Raw genomic sequence first — 25519 nt, forward strand, 5'->3', positions numbered from 1 at the left:
GCGGCGGGCGCGCGAGGCATGGCGGCGGCGGCGCGGCGGGCGGCGGCGGCTCTGCTGGCGGCCGGGGCCGGGTTCGGGCTGCGTTCGCCCGCAGGTGAGCTGGGGCGGCCCCGCCGCGCCGTCCCCCCGCCGTCCCCGGGCGGCTGGGTGCGGGGAAGGGACGGGCCCGGGGCCGGGCCCTGCCGGGGCGGCCGGGCTCAGCCGCGCCGCTGCTCCGCCTGCCCCGGGGCTGCAGCGGCCTCCGGGCCCGCCCCGCCCCGGCCGCCCCGGCAGCGGGCAGCCCGGCCCGGCGGCCGCTGTTGCCCGGGCTGGGGGAACGCGGAGGCGCCGCCCGGCCGGGCCCGGGGCCGGTAACCGAGGCCGGGTGAGGGGCGCTGCCGGGGCCTCTCCCGGCCGCCGGGCTCGGCGCTCCCTCCTCTGTCACCCGCTCCTCGCCGCGGGCTGCGCGTTCCCTGCGGGTGGTGGCGCGGAGGTGGCGTGACAAGCGGGGCCGGAGCGGCAGTCGCGTTGTGCCGCCGGCCGCCGCTTCCGAGCAGCCCGGGGGTTGTCAGCATCCGCGTCCGGGACAGGCCCCGCGCCTCCCTTGCGCCGGCCGTGCCGCGCCAGGGGTGCGTTCCGCAACCCCCGCGGGGGTCGAGGGGGAGAGGGACTGAGGGGTGGAAATTAGGCGCAGCGGGAGGCGGTGTCCGCTCTTGGACGCGGGAGGGGATCCCCGGCCCTCCCCTCAGCCGCGGGCAGCGCCTTCTCCTGGCTGTGTGGGCTCAGGGCTCTTCGGGGGGTGTTGCTGTCAGTGGCTCAGCCAGGGACTCTTCTCCCTTGTTCCCTACGGGATTTGGCTCCCAGCTAGAGAAACCTTTCTGGTCAGGAGAGCTGAGCTGGCAGCATCTTCCTGCCCGTGCTCTTCTCCACAGGAGCATCCTCGTGCTGGCAGGGGCTCGGTGGCTGGGCTGCTGTGGTCACTTCTGCTGGCCTGAGTTACCCTCTGAGTCCTGAGCCGTGTCCTGCTCTGTGGTCTGTGTTTGTCTGGGCTGAGCCTGTGTCCCAGGGGCTGGTTGGGTTTGGGAATCCCAGAGACACCCCAGAGCCTGGATGGAAGGAGCCCCTGAGCCCAAGGGTCTTCCTCTTCCCTGTGCTGAGTTCCCCATCAGCGATGCTGCTCTCTGGTGGGGTGTACAGGAGCTCTTGGGGTTCCCAGTGAACTGGGAGCTGCAGAGCAACGTGGGCACCCACCACCTTTTGTGCTGCAGGTGGGGCAGGGGTGCAGGTTGGGAGGTTTGGGGTAGAGCTCAGTGTTTGATTAGCTCGATATCAGAGACCTGATTTGCTCCAGCAGGGTGAAAGCCATCCCTTTGTTTGCACCTTGGTCTTTAGAGTTTGCTTCCTGGGCTCATCCTGGGTGTCACTTTACCCTGTAACTCAGTGGATTAGAGTTAATTGAGTATTTATCCTCAGAATCTCTGACTTTCCCTGCGGGGCAGCCAAGGGCTGGGTCTGCAGAAGCTGCAGCCTGGCCTTACTGAGCCTGGTCTCTGCCTGGCACAGGATGGGCCCTTAATTAAGGGTGATCAGACCAAACATTGCACAGCTTGGAACTTGATTGGCAGGGATTTATTATCGAGCTTTATAAAGGCAAGGAGACAAAAATGTCCATCATCAGTCACAGGCAGCTGTGGTTTCTGGAGTCAGATAGTGTGTGTGGCCTTTGTTGGCTCTGGGGCCTGGCTGCCTGGTGAGTGGGGATGGAAGTGGCCTTGGGATGAGCACTGAGCTGCTGCCCTGGCTCCTGGGGCCAGGGACAGAGCAACATTCCCTCTTCTATCTCTGCTGCTCAGGAAATGTGTGTGTAGGTACAAGTGTGGGTGTTTCAGAGTGTCCTACAGCACCCAGCCTAAAACCAGCATGGAATATGGAGCACACATTAAATACCTGTGTAAAGTGGGTGAACCCTGGGCTGCCTCAGGCCCAACAGCCACCTGGCGAGTGCCCTGCTGCTCTGCTCCTGGCCCCAGGGCTGCTCCCTTCACAGGGTCCTGCCTGAGCCCCCCTGGCAGTCAGAGGGGGGATAAGGAGTGCAGGGTCCTGCCTGAGCCCCCCCTGGCAGTCAGAGGGGGGATAAGGAGTGCAGGGTCCTGCCTGAGGCCCCCATGCAGTCAGAGGGGGGATGGAGAGTGCAGGGTCCTGCCTGAGCCCCCCCTGGCAGTCAGAGGGGGGATAAGGAGTGCAGGGTCCTGCCTGAGCCCCCCCTGGCAGTCAGAGGGGGGATAAGGAGTGCAGGGTCCTGCCTGAGCCCCCCCATGCAGTCAGAGGGGGGGTGCTGAGCACACCCTGTGAGGGTGCTGTGGAGCTGTGGCACAGAGCAGTTCTGGCTGTAGGAGGTGTCAGAGCTGTTTGTGGGCTCTTCTCTTTGTGGGCAGGATGACTGGGGGGTCATTGAAGCTTCTGGCTGGCAAAGTGCATCTTGGTTCACAGAGGAGGAAGAGTGGGGGCTGACAGCCTCCTCGGGCAGCTCCTGGGGATGAGGGATGGCCCAGGAGCAGTGGTCAGGCTCAGGGGTCCACAGGTACCTGATCTGGGGTGAGTGGGAGCCCAGCAAGACCTGTTCTGGGTGACTGTGCTGTGGTGGGCAGGAGGCTGAGACCTCCCCAGATGAGCTGGAGGATGGTGAGGGGTGTCAGTGGAGGAGCTGGGACATGGTTCAGTCGGGGACTGTGACAAGGAGGGAGGCTCAGGAGGGAGCTGGGCTCTCCCAGCATGCCAGCTGGGCTGGAGGGCTGTGGTCTGCTAGAGCAGCTGTTTCCAGGGAGGTCTGAGGTGCACTGCAGGGACTGGCCATGCCAGCAGCCCTCAGTTCAGTCTCTGGGGGCTTTGTACCCATCCCTTTATGAAAGCATGCCTTGGAAACATGCCTCTTGCAGCCTGGGTGTGGGGTTTGGCTCCTTTCCTTGACCCTGGCTGGAGGCCAGGTGCCACCAAAGCCACTCTGTCACTGCCCTTCCCAGCTGGGCAGGGGAGAAAATAGATACTGAGAGGCTGAGGAGTGGAGATAAGAACAGGGAGAGATCAGCCCACAGTCAGTGTCATGGGCAGAACAGACTCAGCACAGACCAAAGGACAGAAACTCTCTGGTTGATGGCCCTGCCCTGCACCCCCAGTGACACCAGAGTCAGGGGATGAGAAGTGGGAGCAGATCTCAGAGCAGCTCCCCCCACCCCTCCCTGCTCAGCAGACTGCACTTCAGCCAGGATTTCGCTCCCTTCTGCCCCCCACTGTGGCACAGGGAGGGACAGGGACTGGGGGAAGGGGGGCTGGGTCAGTTCCTCATGAGATGTTCTCCCCCTTAGCTGGGGAGGGGCATTCCTCCCACCCTTCCCTGCTGCACCCTGGGGTCCCACCCACAGCAGACAGTCCTCCAGGAACTTCTCCACCCTGAGGCCTTTCCTGAGGGGCTCCAGCTCTCCCCCAGCTGCCCCAGCGTGGGGCACTGCTATGGGGACACTCACACATCACAGAATGTCTCAGTCCCCCAGGCCCAGACTGCTCCAGCCTGGTGCCCCACAGGGTCACAAGCCCCCACTCCCAGCAGACCTGCCCCAGCACAGGTCTCTCTCTCCATCTCTCTCTCTCCATGGGCTGCCAGTGCTGGGGGCAAAAAGCAGCTGCTGTGGGGCTGGGGAAGGCCAAGCTGCTGCCAGTCCCCAGAACTGGATCACAACACCCCTGAGGTGGGGAAAGACCTTTAAGCTCATCAGCTCCAACTGTATCCACAACCTGTGGGCTCTGCACAGGCCGTGCTGACTGTGCTTCAGAAAGGGCAGCAAGCAGCTGGCTTTGGGCAGAGCTCCCCAGTGCTGTAAGTGGCTGTTTTGTGGCCAGGTTTGGCTTTGGGTTACCCCCCAGCAGAGAAAAGACAGTTTGCTGGGCACAGTGGAAGGAGGAGAATGGGGGGTCCTGGTCCTGCACAGGGCTGTTCCCTGGCTCGTCTCTCCTGTTCCCTGCTGGTGGCTTCCCTGCTGCCTGTGCTGCTTGTCACTGGCTTTGCTGGCACTTGTAACCCCTGTGCTTGGGCAGCTGAGGGGCAGATCCTGACTGCTGTAAGGCTGGTGGGGCTGGAGCAGGCTGGCCAGGCTCGTTCTTACGTGGAGGAGTGGAGCTGGTGTCTGGAAAGAGAGCAGGAGGAACTGAGTCCTGGTGTCTGGAGGGCTGCCTGATGGTAGGTGTTGTGTGGTACAGCATCCAGAGAAGTGTCTGTGCAGCAGAGGCATCTTCAGGTTGCTGTGCCTGGGCTGGGCTTTCGTGGTTGTGCTGGCAGGAACGTGGGAGTTCAGGGCTTCCCTGTTCTCTTCAGCTTGGCCAGGTAACAGCAAGAAAAGGCACAAACTGCCCCTTCCTCCCTGGTTAATTCATTGTGAAAGCTACTACTTGTCTTCTGGCTGGAGTTTTAGTTCAGAGGAGATGGTCTGAAGTAGCAACTTGCCCTTCTTAGGCAGGGCAAGCGATGCCAGGAGGGAATGGTGGGTGTTGGTTGGAAAGGGACTTCAGCCTTGCTTGGGCAGCGTGACTGCCCAGGGAACTGCTTAATTGGGACCTTTACTGAGCACTCCTCTTGCTGCTGATCCTTGTGGTTGATACTGAAATACCTGTGTCCCCTAGCAAAAGGAGCAGCATGTCTCCACAGGCAGAGAGCCCGGCCTTGGAGCCTCTGGCACAGCGTTCCTGCCACCAGCAGTGCCACCATCCGGACCTACAGCACACCGACAGCTGAGAGCAAGGAGGAGGAGCCCCTGCACACCCTCATCAGCGACACCGAGAACGTGGAAGGTAGGGACCAGCTTGTGGGGTCACTCCTGGGGCACGGGCAGCTGTGCCCTCACCCTCAGGGTGTCTGAGCCCTCTGCTAGTGTTCCTGCTGCTGGAGGTCTTGGGCATCTCATCCCAGCTGAATCTGAATTGCACTGTCACCTCCCCAGCAGTGGAACCTGTAAATTGGGGTGACCTTCACTGAGAAAAGAGGCCAGTGAGACTGTGAGAAGAAGCTGCATCTGTAGACTCAGCCAGGCAACTGGTCACAGCTCCACAGACACTAGAATTTACTTAAAAAGAGACTTTTTGTCCCAGAAGCAAACTGTGCCTGCCCAGGTCCTTGCTGTGGATCCTGGAGGTCTAATCCTGCTGTTAGACAGGAGGAATTGCTTTGCCCATGTCCAGGCAGAGGTGCCTTCAAGGAAAGTCATGTGAGTTATTCAAGCACAGAAATAGCATCTCAGCTCCAGGCTCCTGCAGTTTCTTTGGCAGCTGCTTTTGAGACTGGCAGGATCTGAAGCCTGCAGTGGGGTTGGGGTTGCTGTCCACACCCTGGCTTCACCCCTGTCCCTGTCACCAGCAAGGCATGGCAGTGTGGGTGGCTGTAGGTCTGTCCTGCCCTGCCTGCTCCACAGAGCCCCATGAGATCTGCCTGGGCCCGCTGGAGGCTGTGAGTATCCTTTGGGCACGGGGAACAGCTGCCTGGCTGGAGGAGCTCGTGGAGCAGAGCATGTGTAGATGGGTCCCTTGAAAGCTGAGCCAAGGAAGAGTATGGAAGGCAGGCAGGCTATAAACCACAGGCTCAGTACAGGAGAGCAGTGGGGGTTGCTTGGAGCCACGTGTTAGGGGCAAGGGGAGTCACCTTTCACTGCTCCTGTACCAGCAGTGGTCCAGGCATGGAGAGCAACGTGCAGGTACTACAAGCTTTCCCTTGCTTGAGGTCTGTGTGCCAGGAGTTGAGTTGCAGAGGCCAGGTGAGTGCTTGGCAAAGTGTGCTGCCTCAGGATGGTGTGTAAACAACACCACCAGCAGCATCTTCGAGGTCACAGCTGCCTGGGTCCCATCCTGCTTCAGGCTTTTGAAGCACACAGCAAGGCTGTGGTTTGGCCTTTCTTCCCAAGACCCTGGTAAAGTGCCTTAAAGGTGTGTTTGTGATTTTATTCTAGGGGCAGCCTCTAAACATGAGTTTCAGGCTGAAACGAAGAAACTGCTGGACATTGTTGCCCGATCCTTGTACTCAGAGAAGGAGGTGAGGCACCTGCTGCTTGCTGGGTGACTTTCTGTTGGCAAAGCTCTCTGTCTGCCAAGGGGTAACTCCAGAATGCTTGAGCTGGAGAATGCCAGCTGCTGGCCAGTGTCCAGAGGAGGGCCATGAGGATGGGGAAAGGTCTGGAGGGGAAGTCCTTGGGTTTGTTCAGCCTGGAGAAGAGGAAGCTGAGGAGAGACCTCATCGTGGTCTGTGGCTTTCTGACAGGGGTGGGCAAAGGGGCAGGTGCTGATCCCCTCTTTTTGGGGACCAGGGACAGAACCTGAGGGAACAGCATGAAGCTGTGACAGGGGAGGTTCAGGCTGGGTGTCAGGAAGGGGTTCTGTACTGAGAGGGGGTCAAGCACTGGCACAGGCTCCCCAGGGAGGGGGTCACAGCCCCAAGCTGGGCTGAGGGCAAGAAGCATCTGGATGATGCACTCGGTCCTGTGCTGGGCTGGGCCTGGGGGGAGCCAGGAGCTGGACTTGATGGTCCTGATGGGTCCCAACTCAGGAGATTCTCTGGATACCAGCTCAGTTTCCCAGCAAGTCCTGTGCTGTTAGCAAGCCATGTTTCCTTGGGTGAAGTTACCCCAAGACACCTGGAAAACACGTTTCCAGAACAATGTGTACACATGGCCTGGTGACTCTGCGCCTCGGAGCGCGCGCGTTGGGCTCAGACAAGCTGCTCTCCTGGCAGGTGATGAGGAGACACAAGGACTTTCTCTAGCGAGCTGGGGATTGGTTTGTGAGGAGGTGGGGACTCCCCAGGTCTGTGGGGTTCCAGGCTGCAGGGTCAGGTTGTGTCTTGTCCACAGGTGTTTATCCGGGAGCTGATCTCCAACGGCAGCGACGCGCTGGAGAAGCTGCGGCACCGGCTGGTGGCAGAAGGGAAGGCCTTGCCAGAGATGGAGATCCATCTGCAGACAGACAGCAGGAAAGGAACCATCACAATCCAGGTACCTCCTCTGGTACCAGGAGAGCATTGCTCTCTGCTGCTCTTATCCCTGGCCTTTGTCTGGGGAAGATGGGGGGAAGCTGGGTAGCAGCACAGTCCCTTGGATTCCCAAGCCTGCCTACAGAAGTGTTCTGTCCTCAGCTGGACTCTGGCTTATGAGGTTGTAACCTCAGGATTTGATAAGAAACCTCCAATTTAGCTGCTCCTCACTTGTCCCCACAGGAAAATTTGCTGCTCCTTCCCTCCCTGTTAGAACCAACCAGGAGCTTTTCTCCCAGTTCCTTTTCTGGGCACTTCTCAGGTTGTGTGTGTGTTTCCCACTAGTGGAAAGGTGGTGTGTCTGCTTTCATCCTGACCTTTTGGGAAGGAATCCTGGCACCTCTGTACATGGTCACTGGCAGACCTTCCCTCTTGCCTCAGTTGCTGGGAGATGCTGGGGTGGCGAGAAGAACTTCCCATTGCTGATTGTCTCCTCCTCCTGTGGAACAGGCCAGTGCAGCTGATGCTGAGGCTCTGCCCCAACATTTGTGTGGGATTCTAGGTTGCACTTGTCTGTGCTCCTTTCTGCAGCCCTGGCATTTGACAGAATGTTCAGCAGGAGGGGGGCAGTCAGTGTAAGGTTGCTGACTCGCAGGTCTCGGTGCGATGAGGGCAGGTGGGGCTGGTCCTTCTCTCTGTGTACGGCTTCTGGTCGTGGCTGCTGCTCAGGGTGGGAGGCTGAGGGGGTCAGTTTTGGTGTTTTCTTGGCAAAGTTCTTAATGCAGAGGTGGCAAACTGCTATCCTTCCTCGTGGATCAGTGTCAGCTGCAGGAGTGTAGCCATGAGCTGTCTCAGGAGGGCAGAGCATGAGGCAGGCTGCGGGTGAAGGCTGGCTGCAGCACGTCCAGCGCTGATGGGGTGCACATCAAGCAGGCAGCTCTGCACGTGGCACAGAAACAATTGCTGTTGGAGGCAGCTCAGTCACCTTCCAGTCGTGTTTCTCTGCAGAACAAGCAGCTGCAGTTGCCATGGGGAAGTCAGTGATTGTCAGTGGGCAACGTGATCGTCAACCCAAAGGTTCTCAGACCGGCTCTGCTGCTCCTGTGGCTACTGCCTTTTCCTGGCTGCTGTCTGACACCGGTTCTTTAACGAGCTCTTGATTAGCCCCAAGTGGGGGGGGGTGAGCCCTGTCTTTCCCTTTTGAGATGACAGCATATGACATAGTTTCTGAACCCCTCAAGACACCCTTCCAGCTCGTGCCCCGTCTCTCTGGAAGCTGTGCCCTCCTTGAGCAGTTTGGCCCAGAGACCTGTCCCACCTTGCAGACAGGGTGCCTTTGATGTCATGCCCAATTAGATATGTTAGGGATTTGTCTCTTTATAACCCCTCCCTGGCTGCCTGTGCATCTCTAATGCCACTAAATGAATCTGAACTAGGGAGCTTTTGAGTGCAGCAGCACTGTGCTCTGCAGAGGGGAGAGGGCAGCCACTCCAATCTCTGTTAATAGGCTTGTCTCAGTAGTGCCCAAAGCTCCTTACCCCCAGCAGAGGGTTTATTTATAACCTCACGAAGAAACCCACTGCCTGTAGCAGTGCCTTTCAGCAAGCCTTGCTCAGAACATTTCCCTGCCTTTGGGGAATGTGAAGGAACCAAAAAAAAAAGGGACAAAACCCCCTGTGAGGATTGAGGCAGAGATGGACCTGCCCCTCAGGCACTGAGTTGTTTCCTGGACTCTCTCAGGCCAGAAGCAGCGGGTCCCTTGTGTGTGATCTGTAGCAACAGTCACCTCAGCTGTTTTCTGGAAGGGTCCTGTTGTCTCACTGACTTCTAGGTCCTTGTCCTCAGATCTTCATGCTGCTCTTGGCCCCTGGATCATCTGGATCTCTCCCTTTCCAAGCCCTGTAGCATCCATCTCACGTGTCTCACCGGTTGAGAAGAGGCAGGTCTGTGATGTGTGACGCCCTCCATTCCTAAGGGGAGTGGATACCTCACTACAGTAAAGGACCATGTTCATCTCAGTGTAGTGGCTGCAATTCTTCCCTGCCAGGACCTGATTTCAGCTGTAAGCATAGCAAGAGTGAGAACTGATGCCCTCATTCAGGGGTGTCCCACCTAAGCACTGCTGAGTGGTGTTTGTGTTGAAGGAAAGGTTTGCTGTCTGGTCCACCCAATTGTACCACCTCAGCTCCCTCACCCAGGTCCCACTGTTCTAGCAGATTCCCCAGCTTCCTCCAGCCCTTTGAAAACTGTCTCATTCTGTTTCTAGGACAGCTCCAGCTGGTAGCAGCCACTGCCTGCAAGGTCAGATCTCTTTGGAAAATCCACTTGAAAATGTTAGGGGGGGGATGTTTTCAGAGAGGACAGATCTGCAGAGCTCTGCAGTTCTGCATGCTGAGGCTTTGCAGATGTGGTTTCAGACCCTTTGAGGCAGGAGCAGAGAACCCCTTACAGATCCCAAAGCCCCATGAAGGCAGACCTCTCCTTCAGCACCTGCACAAGGCTGTTGTGCAGGTCCATGGCCGGCTGGTCGGCTGCAGCACAGTTGGTGTGGCTGGTACTCTGCTGTCCTGCTGCGAGGGTCTGGTGGTACCCCTGTGCTTGTGTGAGCTGGTGGGATGGAGCCCTGCTCGTTGCCAGTGCTGAGGACTTAGAACAGTGCCAGCAGCTTAGGTGAGGTGGTTGGAAATATTTGCAGGGCTGATAGCTGCTGTCACCAAAGGAGGGAGCGGGAGTGAACACGGGTGAGCAGCATCCTTGCTGCCAGGGCTTGGGCTGCTCAGCTCTCCTTGCTGTGCTCTCTTCTCACTGGTACCAGCATCCAAAACAGTGAAGTAGCAAGTTTGCTGTGTTTGGGAGCAGTTAGAATGACTGCACACACCACTTCTCCCTGCAGCGGCTCCCTGTGTCACTGGGCAGGTCTCTGCTGACTGCAACGACCACTGGGCTGCCCAGAGCCTCTGACAGGGAGCTGTTCAATGCAGATGCACCCTTGTGTCCAGCAGAGCTTGGTGTGGCTGGGGAGCTGGCAGCCCCCTCTGTGCAGGGTGGTGTCCTGGCAGCCCCCTGCGTGGCCAGGCTGTGGCAGGGAGGAGGTTATGTCCTTAGCTGTGTGTGGCATCACAGCTTCCAGCTCCCACTGAGGCTTGGGGGGACCAGGGGAGTGGAACATGGGCAATAATGCAGGTGGAGGTGGAGGAGTAAAGCTGTGTCTGGACAAGCCTTACGTGGAATTAAGCTTGCAGGGATGGGCTGCTGGTTGTAGGGGTGGGTTAGAGCTTCCAGTTTTTGCATTGTCCAGAAATATGAGTGTATCTCAAATAACCTGCAGCCTGGGGAAGGGAGTGTGTGAAATCTTTCCTTTCCCTGCATGCCAGAGTACAAACAGGTCACAGTTAAACAGGGAGGTTCAGAGCAGACCAAAGGAAGTACTTCTCTGAACACCAGGCAGCCCACCTGGGTAGGTGAGGCTGAGCCTGTGGCAGTGCTCAGTGCTGTTCAAAGTACTGTTAACGTGGGGTACTGGAAAGACAAGCTCAGGCACCCTGCTCAGGACAGCTTCCATGTCCTGGGCTGGGATCACCCTGTGTCTGTATCTATTGGTCTTACTGTGCCTTTTCTTCTCTGGGCTGCTGCTGCAGGTGGTAGTTCTAGCCCAGAACGCTGCTCTAGGGCAGCTGCTGTCCTGCCCTTGTGGGTTTTGAGTCTCCTGAAGCAAGGTAGCTCAGTAACAGGGAACACTGGCTAGTTGGACATTGGGGGATTTTCTCAGCTGGTGAAAGCAGCGTGTCCTTACTCATGTAGGCAGTGTTCTTCTGATACCCTGTGGAGATTTTGGGCTGAAAGGAGTGTTTCAGTGCTCATTTTGCAGCAAAGCAACATGACCAATCCATCAGACACACACCTCTGGCTGCCTGTGTGGCACAGGCAGCAGCTACTGCTTAGTTAGTGGAATGTTTGGTGTAACAGGGCTCTGCAGCACCTTCAGGTGGACTCAGGTAATGAGCAAAGATCTTACATCCCCTACATTCTTCCTTACCAGCTAAATTGAGCCATTTGTTGCTTTAAACTGGATTTGCTGCTGTAATTACACACAGTTTGTGTTTGCTTTACCAAGACATCTGGGCACTGGCTGACTCGACCGGACACTCAGTGGGGCCCAAGGTCTTTGCTCAGCTCTCTGTCAGGAAAGACAGAGGTTCACAGGGCTGTGCAGCAACCACAGACTGTTCCACGGTGGGAGCCCAGCAGGTACCCAGCCCTCCTTACACAGAACAGTTTCTGTTTGCAGAAGTCCAGCACCCACACCACAGAGGTTAGAACAAAGTGCAGGGAAAGCACAAAGGTCCCAAGCAGTTGCCCAGCAGGCCTGGCCCCTGGGAGGGCTCCACACACAGAAACCGTGCTGAAAATTGATGTTCAGCTGCTGTCTCTTCAGGGAGATGCTGGTTTAGACCTGTAGTTCAGCAGGCATGGCTGCAGTGCTCCTCACAGACCCTCAGAAGATGGGGTGAAGGTCTGTAGTGTGCTGTGTGTCCTGCAGAGGAGCAGGGGGGGATCCAGGTGGTGAACTCTGCACCCTAAGAAGTCTCAGGGGAAATTCAACCAGGCGAGTCGATTGTTGTTGTGCTGAGCTGCAGCAGAGTGAACCTGTGGAGTGTCCTCAGGGTGTCCAGTGGTTGGTGTCTCCAAGCTGTGGGGTAGCATTTGGCCCTTCATCACCCTCTCAGCACAACCCTCACGTCTTGTGATCTGTGAAGCCGCCCACGTGCGATTTGCTTCCTGCTCTTACGTGTAAGTGCAGTGGCTGTTCTCAGCCTGGTGGAACTGCTTGCAGGCTGAAGGGAGTGCTGGAAGCTGTCTGCAGGGTGAGAAAGGTCGTGGTGCTGATGGTTGGGCCATGGCAGCCAATCTGGGGTACAAACTGTCTGCAGAGGGTTGTGCCATGGCATGGTGGCTCCTGGTGAAGATGCCTGGGGCCAAGCAGCAGCCTGTGTGGTGCAGAGCCCCCTGTGCAGGGGAATCCTTGGATTCCAGGGAGCTGGTGTGGCCAACACTTGTGTCTGCCCGTGGCTGGTTCTCTTGCTTCCCGTGGCTGAGGAGGGCCTGCTCTGCAGGAGCTCAGCTCCCCTCTTGCTGCTGCTTCCCTCCCGTTCCCCAGAGCAGCACCATCTGGTGAGGCAGCGGAGCAGCGCAGTGCCAGGCCAGCTGCAGGAAACGCTCACCCTGCAAGAGCCCTTTGAATCTCCACAGCGTTTTCATCCTCACCCACCCAGGTGTTTCCCTGCAGCCAGGAGTGTCTGCTGTGCCAGGACCCTGCTCTGGCCTCTCACAAGGGCTGTTTTCCCTTGTCCTGCTGCTGGGGGAGCAGCCCAAACCTGAGCCCTGCTCTTTTTGTTGCCAGTCACCCCCGTGGAAGTGGTGTCCAGGAATTGCCATTAAGCATTTTGCAGAAGGTTTGGCAGGGGATTTGGAATTCAATAGCCAAATAAATGTATGGGGTAGGGTTCATTTATTTTTTTTTAACATACTGGAATTTGGGAATGACATGCTGTGCTATAAATAGGAGTGGATCAGAGGAGTTAAGAGCTCTGTTCAGAGTCTGGCATGAACAAAAACCTGAACCAGATGCTGAAAACTTTTCTTTCTGGCTTTTTCTTCCCTGGGGGAAGGGACCATGGCAGATTCCTGAGCTTTTGCCATACCCTGTTTTTCCTGGCTTTTCATCTCCCGCTGCTGAGGTTCAGTGGGCATCATCCCTCCTGCCAGGCACGATGCCTGCCTGGCCCTTCCACAGCGAACCCGGGGAAGGTGCTGCTGGGCCATCGGCGGCGGCTACGCAGAGAAGTGACTGACCCACACGGCCCCTCGCTCGCTGCCCTCACAAGCTGAGCACAGATTGATCCTTCAGTGAAGTTAAACACGGGATTAAAAAACACCTACTGCTGTTGCCTTGCTTGGTGAGTGGATGAGCCAGCACGGTGCCCTGTGTGGGTGCCAGAGGTGCGCTGTGCCGGCGGTCGCTCCGGCATCCCACCTCCCAGCCAGCCAGCAGCAGCCAGTTCCACTCCAGCTCGCTTTGCTGGCTCCTACCTGCCTAATTCCACCCTCCCCATTAACAGCACCCATTGTGTGTGACAGGACAGCTGCACTTGTGGGTGCTTGGGCAGAGCTGAGCTCCCATGGGTGAGAATTGCCCTTCACTTGGCTGATTTCTCTGCTTCCCTGGGATGAAACAGACAGGGATCTCCTGGAGAGAGTCCAGAGGAGGCTACGGAGATGATGAAGGGCCTGGAGCATCTCCCCTGTGAGGAAAGGCTGAGTGAGCTGGGGCTGTTCAGCCTGGAGAGAAGAAGACTAAGGGGGGACCTGATTAATGTTTATCAATATCTGAAGGATGGGATGCAGGGGGAAATGGGCAGCCCCTTTTCAGTGTCTGTGGGGACAGGACAAGGGGCAATGGCTGCAAGTTGGAGCACAGGGAGTTCCACAGCAACATGGGGAAGAACTTTTCCCCAGGGAGGGTGAGGGAGCCCTGGGACAGGCTGCCCAGGGGGTGTGGAGTCTCCATCTCTGGAGAGATTCCAGCCCCGTCTGGACGCCGCCCTGTGCAATATGAGCTGGGGAGCTGCTTTGGCAGGGGGTTGGACCCCATGGGCTCTGGGGGTCCCTTCCAACCCCTCTGAGTCTGGGATTTTCACGCTGCCACCGCTGCTTCATGGAGCAGCTCAGGGAAACTGAGAGGGCAGGTTCTCAGGTGGCTTCTGGTGACAAAGAAGCTGCTGGGCCAGCCCGTGGTTTTCAGAAGTGGTGGCTGGGTGGTGTTAGCCTGCACTTCACTTCTGTGCAAGGTGTGTGTGGAGCAAGTCTGGAAATACATGGGAGCCAAGCATGGGAAGGACTTTTGTTGGGGTCCTGTGTGAGAGGGTGGCCGTTTCGAGCTGGGCTTTGCTGTTACCCATGTTGGCTTGGGGTAGTGCAAATGCTTTGTGGCAACAAATGAGGTTTCAGCTTACTCCATGGCTTGCTGCAGCCTTTTCCAGATGGTACTGCTGTGGGGTCTGCTGGCTGAGAGGTGTGTGCTAGCAGCAGGGGGGTGTTTACCTGCACACAGCAGTGCAGATCTGGATTAAACTGGGGATGACACCAAGCCATGTGCCTTCAAAGCCTGGACAGAGCACTGTGAGGAGTGCTGGGGTTGGTCCATTCCCACAGGCACCACAGCACCCAGCGCTCAGGGACCTGGACACTGATGTTCTAGAGTCTTGCAAAGCATGATGTGAGGGGGAGAGGAGCAAGGGAAAGACAAATACATGGAGATCAGTGAACGTGGTGCTTATAGGGTCTGCAGTACCTGGGAGTTAAAGGACTGACTGCTCTGCCACTGGTCCCTGGTGTGAGGGCATCGGTTCTCCAGCTGCTTCTCGCGGCGCTGCTGCGGGTCTGTTTGGGAATGGGAACCATCTCTGTGCATGGTGCCTGGCACAGCCAGGCTGGGCTGGGATGAGATCTCTTTCCAGCACTCTTGTCCTCTGTGCTTTTGGAGGGGTATAGGAACCAGCCTGTCCTGACATGGCTTTGCTTTCTCTCAGTGAAGGGCTCGGGTGGTTCCTGCCCATCGGGCAGCTGTTGCTGTCTGTCCCCTGGGGCTCTGTGCCTTCTGCATCCACCGTCCTGACCATGTGCAGGTGGGGGCACAGAGGGACGTCTGCTGTTGTGCTTACTGCCTGGCTGGCTGGGGCAGAGTGGCAGGCAGAGGCAGGCCTGGGGGCTGGTTGCTAGAGCAAGGCTTCTCTGCTGATACTTCAGCTCCAGCTGCTGTTTCCTTGCAGGACACAGGTGTTGGGATGACCCGGGAGGAGCTGGTTTCCAACCTCGGTACCATTGCTCGATCAGGCTCTAAGGTAACGTGGGCTGAGATCTCCCTTCCTGCCCCCTTGGAAAAGTCCTCCCCAGTAACAATCACTTTTGTCCTCCCAGTAATTTCTCATTCCATTTCACCCCTTGGCCCCCAGCCCAGCCATGAAGTGACACCCTTCTTGGAAGGTGAAACCTGCCTGTGGAGCCTTCCAGCTCTTCATGGTCTCTGCTGTGGGAGGCCCATGGTGCCCAAGCAGCACTTGTGGGCCCTGTGTGTAATGCTGTGGCACCTGGCTGCCCTCATTCCCAACAGCAACCCCCTTCCTCCCCAGACCATCGTTACAGAGGGGCATGTGTCCCCTCAGTGCTCCCCCTGTGCCCGGGAGGGCAGCAGCTCTGTCACCATGCTGCCAAGCTGTTAGATACATGTCCTGGATTTAGTTCTGGTTTATTTTTCATCCCTGGAGTCACCATTTGAAGGTTTTGTGCCCCTGATTGAGCCCTCACTTGTTTTCATTGGCTGCTGGTGGCCACAAGTGTTGCCCTAAGCGATGCTCCCCTTCTCAGAGGTGCAGTCTTTGTGGGAGAAGCCCTTTTCCTTGGGCAACCTCCTCAAAGTGCTGACACAGAGGTGTGGGATGGGGGTCCTGCACTGCCAGGCCTGTGGTACCTGGTGCAGGGCTGCTTTGGTGCTTGGAGGAACCCACCTGGAAGATGGGTGGCAGCCTTGCAATGGTACCTGAGTCACTGCACACTGGTTTCCATCCCCAGGCTTTTCTAGATGCTCTGCAGAGCCAAGCTGAAGCCAGCAGTAAAATCATCGGCCAGTTTGGGGTAGGCTTCTACTCAGCTTTCATGGTGGCTGATAAAGTGGAGGTGTTCTCACAGTCTGCAGAGCCAGGGAGCCCAGGCTACCACTGGTCTTCGGATGGGTAAGGCTGCAGGATGGGATGGAAGGGTGGCAGGGGGCTGTGTGCAGACCAGGCCTGGACTGAAAGCTGTGCAGAGCAAGTCAGGGCTTGGCTGGCTTGTCGTGCCCAGGCCTGGATCCTGCTCAGGTTGTACACCCTAACCAAGTGTGGCCAGATGCACTGGGCTGCAGACCTCCAGGACAAACCTGGCTTGTCAGAGCAGGTGTGTTGTGGATGAAGAGAGCCTGCCTGCCTCTCCTGTTCCTTGCCTGCTGCCATTCATCTTAGCAGCACCCAGGGCTAGAGAGACAAATGCCATCTCTTTGGACTAGTCCTGCCCTTGGTTTTTGCTTGAGGATGCACACAGTGCTGTGGCTCTATAGGCACATGTCTCCTGCCAAGGGATCTCTGTGCTCACCCTTTGCTCTTTCTCCTTGAGGTTGCCAGTTTGTGATGGCTGCTGGACCATGTTGAAATTGGAGCTCCTGGGGTGAAAAGCCCTGCATCCCCCTAAAATCTCCTAGGAATAAAGTACTTACTTATTTAAATTCTCCAAAAACACAGCTTGAAGCTGAGACATCAGACTGTCTTGGGCAGCAGGCTGCCTTGCACTGCGATCTGTGCTGCTGTAGGCTGTGCAAGCTTGCTTGGCTGTCATTGCTGCTGCTGCCTGTCCCCTGGGTCACCAGGGGTTGATCCCCACGTGGCATTCACTCAGCAGTAGGGCAGGAATGGTCATCCAGGACGAGCTGCTGCCAGCAGAGCACGGCTGCTTTCAGCCCAACCAGTTCCTGTGTGCGCCAGCCGGGCTCCGCGCGAGCGCCCGCAAACAAGTCAGAGGCATCCAGGGAGATGGGCAGAGCTGGGGTGTTGCAGGCTCTGTAGGGAGTGTAGGAGCTGTAGGAAGTGCAGGAGAGGAGCTGCAGGCTCTCACAGCCTGAGCTTTGTGTGAAGGGTGGTTGCTTCTGGTCCCTGCAGAGCGGGGTGTCCTGGGGCTTGGGTCTCAAGGGACCACAGCCACAGGTTTTGGCTGGGGAGCCTCTCAGGAGAGCACTCAGGCATTTGAGATGTTTTGCTGTTCCTCTTGGTGCCCAAGCACTGTGCTCTGAGCTTAATAAGGTATTTCCATGTCCCACCACGGATGTACCTGAGACCTGGGCTGACACAGGGTCTGTGTCTAATCCCAGGTCAGGAATGTTTGAGATTGCAGAAGCATCTGGTGTCAGAACTGGGACTAAGATTATCATACATCTCAAAGAAGACTGCAAGGAGTTTGCAAGCGAAGACCGAGTCAAGGGTGAGTGTGGGAGGGAAGTGCTGTGACCTGCTGTGGGGCAGCGTGGAGTCTGTCGCTGCCCCTCCAGCGGGAGGTGAATTCACAGCCCTTTTCCTCTCCTGCAACACCTTTCCCCTCCTTTTAAGAAATTTCATGAACCTGACTCTTCTGTGTTTTCTTTCCCTTCCAGAGGTGGTGACAAAATACAGCAACTTCATCAGCTTCCCACTGTACCTCAACGGGAGGAGAATTAACACGTTACAGGTGAGCAGGAGGGCTGCAGGCAGGTCGCTTTGTGATCCTCCACTGGAGATGGGAAGCAGAACAAAGCCACTGGTGTCCCTAGAAATTAGGGAGGGGGATTGCACAGATATCACAGACCCTGTAGTGAGCAGTTAATTGCAGCAAAAGGAGGCAATCCAGCAGAAGCCATTCCTGGAACTGCTTGTTGGTGTTTATCAGAGAGAATCCTTGCAGATTAACAAGGCAGTCTGTATCCACAGGTAACTTCTGCATTTTCCCTTCATTAGAATGATTCTCAGTGCTGTATAATACTTTAACTTTAAGCCAGGTGACAGGGGGATTGCTCATGTCACTGATGTGCTGACACCTCTTGCTGCAGCTCTCTCTGTCCTTCAGCACTGGGTGGCTGGTGCCAGTGACTGGCTGGGCTTCCTTGGGGCTCAGCTTGCAGCCTGATGTTCTTCCCAGCTCTCAGCTGAGTGCTGCTCAATACTGGCCTTTTCTGACTGCTTAAAATTATATAGCAGCCAGAGCCCTTTTGGTCAGAAGGTCTTGGAGCAATTGCAGGAACCATCTAGGAGAAATTAAATGTTCTTTAAAACAAAACTCTGTGATTAATTTTCCTCCAACTTCTCCTTTTCTGGTTGGTTCAAACTTCCTAACCTAAAGAGAGCCTGGGGGGGTGGGGGTTGTTGTTTCCTGGTGTGTGGCACTGAATGCACAGACTTTGAGGCTGCACTTAAATATTTTCTCATGTTAATTTATCTCAGGTTCTGTAATTGGTGTTATTAGTCACTGATACTAATTTGGATGCCTCCATCGTAGTGTTTCTGTTCCAAAGGCTTTCTAGCTGTTTTCCTTAAATTACAAATCCAGAAATGGGTTTAGACAGCTGTGTGCTCTTTCTGCCTGGCAGTCAGTGGAAGGGACTCCCTAGAGAAGAGCAGTGCTAGAGCAAAGGGTGAAGTGCCCTGAGACAGACCCATGTATTTTATCTTCTTACCAGAAAGTCAGCTTTCCCTTGGGGTACAGCCAGAGCTTTCTTCTCATTATGCTCCCAGTTCAGGCCTTTTCTTTATCCAGGATCTTGGGTTTGTGTCTGTCCTCACATTAACACCAGTTCACTCTAAACTAGCACATGGGTAGTTCCCTGGTGTGGATTTTCCTAGATAAGCTCTTGACTGGTTGCCACGTAGCTGACAGTGCAGAGGTAGAGGCTTCTCTGGTCTGACTGATAACTGTAGCTATGAGTAACCCCCTGGGAAAGCAGCACTGTACCTAAGGGAGGGTGTAGAGAGCCTTAGAAACCAGTTGAGTCCATAATCCTACCTGCAACCCCGCCCAGAACACTTGAGTGTGCTGGTAATGCTGTGAAGCAGCTTGTGGAGCGAGTCTTGGAGGCAGAGGAGGCTTTAAGAAGTATGGCCATTCCTTGGACAAGCAGCCTGGGTGCTCTGCCAGTGATTTCTCCTGTCATTTGTCAGGGCTTGAGTGGGAAGGTGTGTAGTGGGCTTCACCCAGCTGGAGATGAGAAGTTTGTAGCTGAGTCCCCATGCTCATTAGATGGGCAGAACCTACCACGTCTTTGCTAGATGCGAGTCTTCTGCTGAGGTCTGGAAGTCTTAAATGCAGTGTGAGCGTGGGTGGAATGCTCCAGAATGCACTGGGGAGTTCAGCAGCAGCAGGTGGGCAGTGTGGCCACGGGAAGGGACCTGGTCTGGAGCTCGTGGACCTGGTCTGGAGCTCGTGGACCTGGTCTGGAGCTCGTGGACCTGGTCTGGAGCTCGTGGACCTGGTCTGGAGCTCGTGGACCTGATCTGGAGCTCGTGGACCTGGTCTGGAGCTCGTGGACCTGGTCTGGAGCTCATGGACCTGGTCTGGAGCTCGTGGACCTGGTCTGGAGCTCATGGCTTTGGTTACCCTGTGGCTGTGTGAAAAAGTACCGGCCAGTAGCAGGGGTGAGATGATGGATGTTAGCCATCAAAACCCTTCTGGTTTTGGGCTAAACAGCCATACATGAGCTGCTGGGCATGACAGCCTCTGTGGGAGGGGGGCTGAGATCGCTGAGGGGCTGACCTGTTAGCCTGTGATAATACATCCCGCTACCCTCAGGCTCTGCTGAGGAGTCCATCTGTTTGGAAGCTCCTGTGTCCTTGCTCTAGCACCCTGGAAGGAAAGTGTAACTCTAAAAGAAGAAGCCCTAAGGCATTGAGAGCTGACAGGGCCTCATCTCCCTGCTCCTCCACAGGCGCTCTGGATGCTGGAGCCCAAGGACATCGGCGAGTGGCAGCACGAGGAGTTCTACCGCTTCATCGCCCAGGCTCACGACAAGCCCCGCTACGTGCTGCACTACAAGACCGACGCTCCCCTCAACATCCGCAGCGTCTTCTACGTGCCTGAGCAAGTAGGTTCCCTAGGGAAGAGAGCCAAGACCGCAGCGTGCTGTGCTGCTGGGCACCCTGCACGGTGCTGCCACGGCCCCTCTGCCTCTTGTTCCTGCAGAAACCCTCCATGTTTGACATCAGCAGGGAACTGGGCTCCAGCGTTGCTCTCTACAGCCGCAAAATTCTCATCCAGACCAAAGCTGCCGACATCCTGCCCAAATGGCTGCGCTTTCTTAGAGGTGTGTGCAGGGACCAGGGACTGTGGGCTTGGGCCAGTGCTTCCACAGGGGATGAGGCCAAGGGCCACCTTCCTGAGCCCAGCACCTGTGTCTCACTCGCTGCTCAAGGGTCACTCTGTTTTCCAGGTGTTGTGGACAGTGAGGATATACCCCTGAACCTCAGCAGGGAGCTGCTGCAGGAGAGTGCCCTTATCAGGTAATCAAAAGGCAGAGCCCGTGGGCTGCTGAGGCTCTTTGGCTGCTTGCTGGTCAAGGAGGGGACACTGGAGGATAGAGGGACCTGGGGGGACCTGGCATGCAACCTGCAGCATTTCCATCCTCGAGAGTTTCTGTAGTGTATCCAGTGAGTTGTTTCTCAGCCATGCTGGTCACAGGGGCCTGGAGCCAGCTGCTCCAGGGGCAGGAGCATCTCCCCTGTGAGGAAAGGCTGAGTGAGCTGGGGCTGTTCAACCTGGAGAAAAGAATATATCAATATCTGAAGGATGGGATGCAGGGGGAAATGGGCAGCCCCTTTTCAGTGTCTGTGGGGACAGGACAAGGGGCAATGGCTGCAAGTTGGAGCACAGGGAGTTCCACAGCAACATGGGGAAGAACTTTTCCCCAGGGAGGGTGAGGGAGCCCTGGGACAGGCTGCCCAGGGGGTGTGGAGTCTCCATCTCTGGAGAGATTCCAGCCCCGTCTGGGGCTGGGGAGCTGCTTTGGCAAGGGTTTGGACCTGATGGGCTCTGGGGGTCCCTTCCAACCCCTGTGATTCTGTGATCTGGAGACGTGGAGCAGTGTCCTGTGTCATACAATCTGCTGCCGCGTGCCCCTGGTGCCCTGAGCTGCCTTTGGGTATCTCTGCTTTGCAGCAGCAGCAGCAGATTTGCTATTTAATGTGTCTGTTCTGCACCATTGAGTGGTTTGGAGAACAAAACCAAACAGTAAGCCAGGTGTCAGGACTAAGAAGCTGGGCCCATGCTGCAGTGTCACCCTGTTTTACGTGTAGGTCTTCTAACAGCACAGTTGTCTCCAGACTGGCTTCAGAGCTCTGCTGTGCTCACACACAGGTTTGTCCAAGGCTAAGAGCCAGCCCCAGGTTTGCATTTGCTGCTGAGGCCCGGCGGAGCTCCACCAGGCCTCAGCTCCGCCAGGCCTCAGCGCTGGGCCTCAGCACCAAATGCAAACCTGGCTTTGGTTTTTCTTGACTTTCTGACCTTCAAGTCCCCTCACAAACATCTGCCAGTGTTGGAACTTGAAGGGAGTGTAAGAGTAGGCTCTTACTCCTTAGCGTTGGGGCTGGTACCTCGTTGGGTGTGATGGCTGGCTCTGTGCTCTACAGCAGGTGGAATGCCTCTCTCCCTTCGCTGCAGCCACCCTGTTTGCTTCACAGTGGATTTTCAGGCCTTCAGAAAAGGCTCCTCCAAGTGTAACCCTGCTGTAGCTGCTTCCTGCCCGTGTTGAAGGGTGGTAGCTGAGGGAGAGGCAGATGCCCCATGCACAGTTGGTTATGGGCTGCAGCATCACAGAGTTACTGCAGACTTGCCCTTCAGCAGTACATCTGTACCACAGCCCTAACTGTCTCCCCTGCTCAAGACCTGCTCCTGGCTCAGATACAGAACAGATGGAGAACTGTGAGGGAGAGGAGGTTTCTGGGGTTTCTTCTTTTTCCTCATGTTTGCAAACACACCACTAAAACACTGCATGGGGAGAGAGATGTTCATCCCAAATCTCTTGTCTTGGTCTAGCAGCTGTCTTTAAAAAGACTTGTTCCTGCTGCAGGAAGCTTCGAGATGTTTTGCAGAAGAGGTTGATCAAGTTCTTCATTGACCAGAGCAAGAAGGACCCTGAGAAATATGCCAAATTCTTTGAGGAGTATGGGATGTTCATGAGAGAGGGGATTGTCACGATAGCAGAGCAGGATGTCAAGGTAAAGAGTACTGGCTCCTAACAGTGGGCTGAAGGGGACTGCTACTTCTTGGTGAACCTTAAGTGCCAGTAATTTGGTCCCTGGGTCTGACAAGACCTACAAGTTCTTTCCCTCTTTCTGATGGGGTGCTGCTTCCTGCGTAATTTGAGACACTGCAGAGTCCTGGTACCTGCACTGTATGTTGTCAGCCCTCCCTGAAGCACGCCTTTACCCCTCCTGTTGTCCTCTGCCTGGATTCCCATTTCCAGGAGAGTCTGACATACATCCTGTCCAGGTCACACTTCTTACGTCCTTAATATCTGGAGCAGGAAAGGAGGGACTCTGAGTCCCCCGGAGCCTTTCTGCAGCGCTGCAAACAGCCCTGCATGCTACCAAGGGGATGTTTTGGGGCTGGGAGTAGTGAGGTGGTGGCTGTAGTCTGAGGAGCACATTTCTTCCAGGAGGACATAGCGAAGTTACTACGGTACGAGTCGTCTGCCCTGCCCGCGGGCCAGCTGACCAGCCTGCCTGACTACGCCTCGCGCATGAAGGCGGGGAGCAGGAACATCTACTACCTGTGTGCACCCAACCGGCACCTGGCCCAGCACTCCCCCTACTTTGAGGCCGTGAAGAAAAAGGACACAGAGGTGGGTGAGCAGTGTTCAGTTCCAGGGGAACACCCTCAGCTGCTGCAAGGTGGCTTTTTCAGGGCTAGAGTGAGCGCTGGGTCTCACTTCCCTGGGGCAGCAGGACTTGTTCAGCCACAGACCTGCCATCCATGGGAACAAAGCCCTCCAGAGGTTTGCTTTCGTTTGGGGCCCTGAGCAGTGGCACCATGGGGTTGAACCTGCTAGTTTCCTTTGTGCTGCTCTTGCTGCAGAATTGCCTTGGGAAGGAGGAAGTGCTGTTGAGTCCCAAACAACATGTTACCATCCCTTTTTTGGCACAGGTCCTCTTCTGCTATGAGCAGTTTGATGAGCTGACTCTCTTGCACCTTCGGGAGTTTGATAAAAAGAAGCTGATCTCTGTGGAGACAGACATTGTTGTTGATCACTTTAAGGAAGAGAAGTTTGAGGAGAGCCGCCCAGGTACCGTGAGCCTCACCTGGCTGCTCTGTGCCAGCTGGTGAGGGTACCACCTCCTGTGCTCTTGAGCTCCTGAGTGCTCCTTTCCATCCTGCCATTCTCATGCTCTGAGGCAGCTCGCAGTGCTTGCAGATCCCTTTCCTTTGGGGAGAGTTTCCATCATTTGACTTTTAACACCAGGTTAAAAGTCTGGTGCCCTGAGAGCAGCAGGCAGGACCTGGCAGGGCACAAGCCTGCCTGGTCTGGGTATGGCACAGTCTGGGGGTGTGTGCTGAGTGACGCTGCCTTCCCGTTTCCTCAAGAGCCCATGTGAAAAGTGTGGGAGGGTCTGAGCTCAGGAGTAAAGCTGGCACGTGTCAGATGCCTGCTCAGATGTGCCCTCTTTCCCTTGCCAGCTGCAGAACGTCTGGCAGAGAAGGATGCTGAGGATCTGATGGCCTGGATGAGAAATGCCTTAGGCTCTCGAGTCACCGGTGTGAAGGTGGGTGTTCTGTGCCTGGGTAACTGAGTACAGGGGATCAGTGGAGAGTTCAGACCATCATCCAGGGAAAGAAGATGGTGGGTGATTGGGGATGTGCTGCTGCAGATTTTTCTTTGGACCCTGAGGGAAATCTTTCTACTCCGTGCCTCCTTGCTGTAAGTGGTGTGAATGCTGGCATTTGTCATTTGGATGGGCAGCGTGGCAGAGGAAGAATCACATCTTGATGTGTAATGAGCAAAGCCCATTTTACTAGCTCATGCTCAGGTTAGCAGAACAACAGGCTGGAGAAGGTCTTGCCTGTGGCCCAGAAAGGCTTATCTGCAAGGAGTGCTTTGGCTCCAGCAGCGAGCTGCTGCCTGTGGACCAGTGGGGCTGTGTTGGCCCCACAGTGTCCTGCTGGTTTCAGCACCTCATGCAGGGCTTGGCAGGGACCCGTGCTGAGGAGAGCCCAAGTCCCTGAAGATCCCCCACTCCTACCCCCCATGCATTTTCCATCCCAGCACTGATCATTTGTCCCACTGCAGATGACGACCCGGCTGGACACCCACCCTGCCATGATCACTGTGCTGGAGATGGGGGCTGCCCGCCACTTCCTTCGCATGCAACAGTTGGCCAAGACCCAAGAGGAGCGTGCCCAGCTCCTGCAGCCCACCCTGGAGATCAACACGGGGTAAGGGGGGTCCCTACCAGCCCTGAGGCATCCCGTGCTTGCTGGGATGGAAGCAGCTGAGAGGCTCCCAGTCAGCAGAGCAACCCCAGTTAGGTGCAGCATGTGCCTTAGTTTGCAAGGCTGCATGGCACAGTCAACATGAACCACCTCACACCCTACATCCAGCCCTCTTGAGGGCCATGGGGGTTGTAGGGATGGGGTAGGAGAGAAGCCCCAGAACAGGAGCAAGGAAATTGAAGCTCTTTTGACCTTTAGGTAGAACCTTCTGTCCCACGTTGGGCTTAGCTGCTTGTTCTGGAAATAAAGTTCTCCTCGTGTCCAAAAATACCAAGTCTCAACGTTGATCTCTCTCACTCTTACAGGCATGCTCTAATTAAGAAGCTTAATGAGCTAAAGGACAGTCAACCTGATCTGGCCCAGCTGTTACTTGATCAGGTGAGAGCCAGGCATTCTCCAGAAGCCCCAGCATCCTCCCCAGAGCCAACCTGCAGACCATGCATGGCAGGAACCACATCCTTCTGTGGGACCCCCTGGTACTTGTGGTCTGTGTGTTCTTCCAGATGGCACAGAAGACACACCTAGTGCTGAGATATGACGTGCACGCCCTGCAGGGTGATGTTCACTTCTCTCCCAGCTTGCTTTGCTGCTCAGTGCTCTCTTCTCTCTCTCTTTTTCAGATCTATGAGAATGCCATGATAGCTGCAGGGCTGAACGAGGACCCCCGCCCCATGGTGAGCCGGCTGAACGAACTGCTCACCAGGATCCTGGAGAAACACTGAGCTCCCCCAGACTGAAGGATGAACTCTGTGCTCACAGCTCTTCCCCCAGGCACAGTCACTCTGTCAGCTGTCACTGTGTCTGCTCACAGGCACCGTGCAGCCAGGGGCTCGTGTGGCAGAGGGAGAGCACAGGGCACTTCCAGCCCTGGCTGCACTGAGGAGCCACTTGTATTTAGTAGATTGTGTGTCACCAGCCTGTTCAGAGTGCCCTGTTCTTAGTGGGAACAAAACCCAGGGGTTGCTGCTGAAACAGTGTGCCCAAATTTCTGACTCCCACCTGAAGAGCCCCATTTCATACTGTTTCTAGAAGTGGCCTTTCCCAAAACAGGTGTTGACAGCAAGCTCCCCAGCTAGGCCTGTGACTGCACCCCCATCCACTGCATCCCTGTGCTCTGAACAAGCACTGGCAGGATTCATTAACTTGTTAAGAAGCCTCCAGCTCTGATGAGGCAGGAGGACCTTGCTGGCATTGCTGCTGTTAGCAGGTGCAGATGCTGTTGGTGGAACATGTCAGTACCATCCCATGGCAGAAAAGGGCACTGAGCTGCTGGATACTTGAGTTCATCCTGGTCTTGGGGTGGAGACATGGAAGTAACTGGGAATGAGCTTCCCAGCCTGTGGCTTTCTGGAGAGTCTCCAGGGGTTTTGCCTCTTCTGAGGCATACCCTGCATGCCTAGCTGATCTGTATTTATGATAAATAAACTCCTTTTGCAGACCCCTCCA

The 25519-nt window shown here is 56.2% G+C and overlaps 1 protein-coding gene across 1 annotated transcript; it reads left to right on the forward strand.

The window, feature by feature from the left end:
- TRAP1 (TNF receptor associated protein 1) lies at window positions 1-25519 on the forward strand. Its single transcript, XM_084270986.1, has 18 exons — window positions 1-94; window positions 4651-4818; window positions 5967-6049; window positions 6864-7004; window positions 14812-14883; window positions 15611-15771; window positions 16938-17047; window positions 17217-17290; window positions 19518-19673; window positions 19772-19892; window positions 20019-20088; window positions 21654-21801; window positions 22242-22427; window positions 22730-22868; window positions 23261-23346; window positions 23871-24016; window positions 24379-24451; window positions 24694-25519. Exons 1-18 carry the CDS (start codon window positions 19-21, stop codon window positions 24793-24795), a joined length of 2112 nt encoding a protein of 703 aa, XP_084127112.1. The 5' UTR covers window positions 1-18; the 3' UTR covers window positions 24796-25519.

Source organism: Gallinula chloropus (genome assembly GCF_964237585.1).
Source record: "Gallinula chloropus genome assembly, chromosome: 15".
In the NCBI taxonomy this organism is placed as follows: domain Eukaryota; kingdom Metazoa; phylum Chordata; class Aves; order Gruiformes; family Rallidae; genus Gallinula; species Gallinula chloropus.

Coding starts and splice junctions, on each gene's coding strand:
- TRAP1 (XM_084270986.1), top strand. CDS start 19: ATGGCGGCGGCGGCGCGGCGGGCGGCGGCGGCTCTGCTGGCGGCCGGG. Junction 22,869..23,260: donor GTTTGAGGAGAGCCGCCCAG/GTACCGTGAGCC, acceptor TTCCCTTGCCAG/CTGCAGAACGTCTGGCAGAG. Junction 23,347..23,870: donor CTCGAGTCACCGGTGTGAAG/GTGGGTGTTCTG, acceptor GTCCCACTGCAG/ATGACGACCCGGCTGGACAC.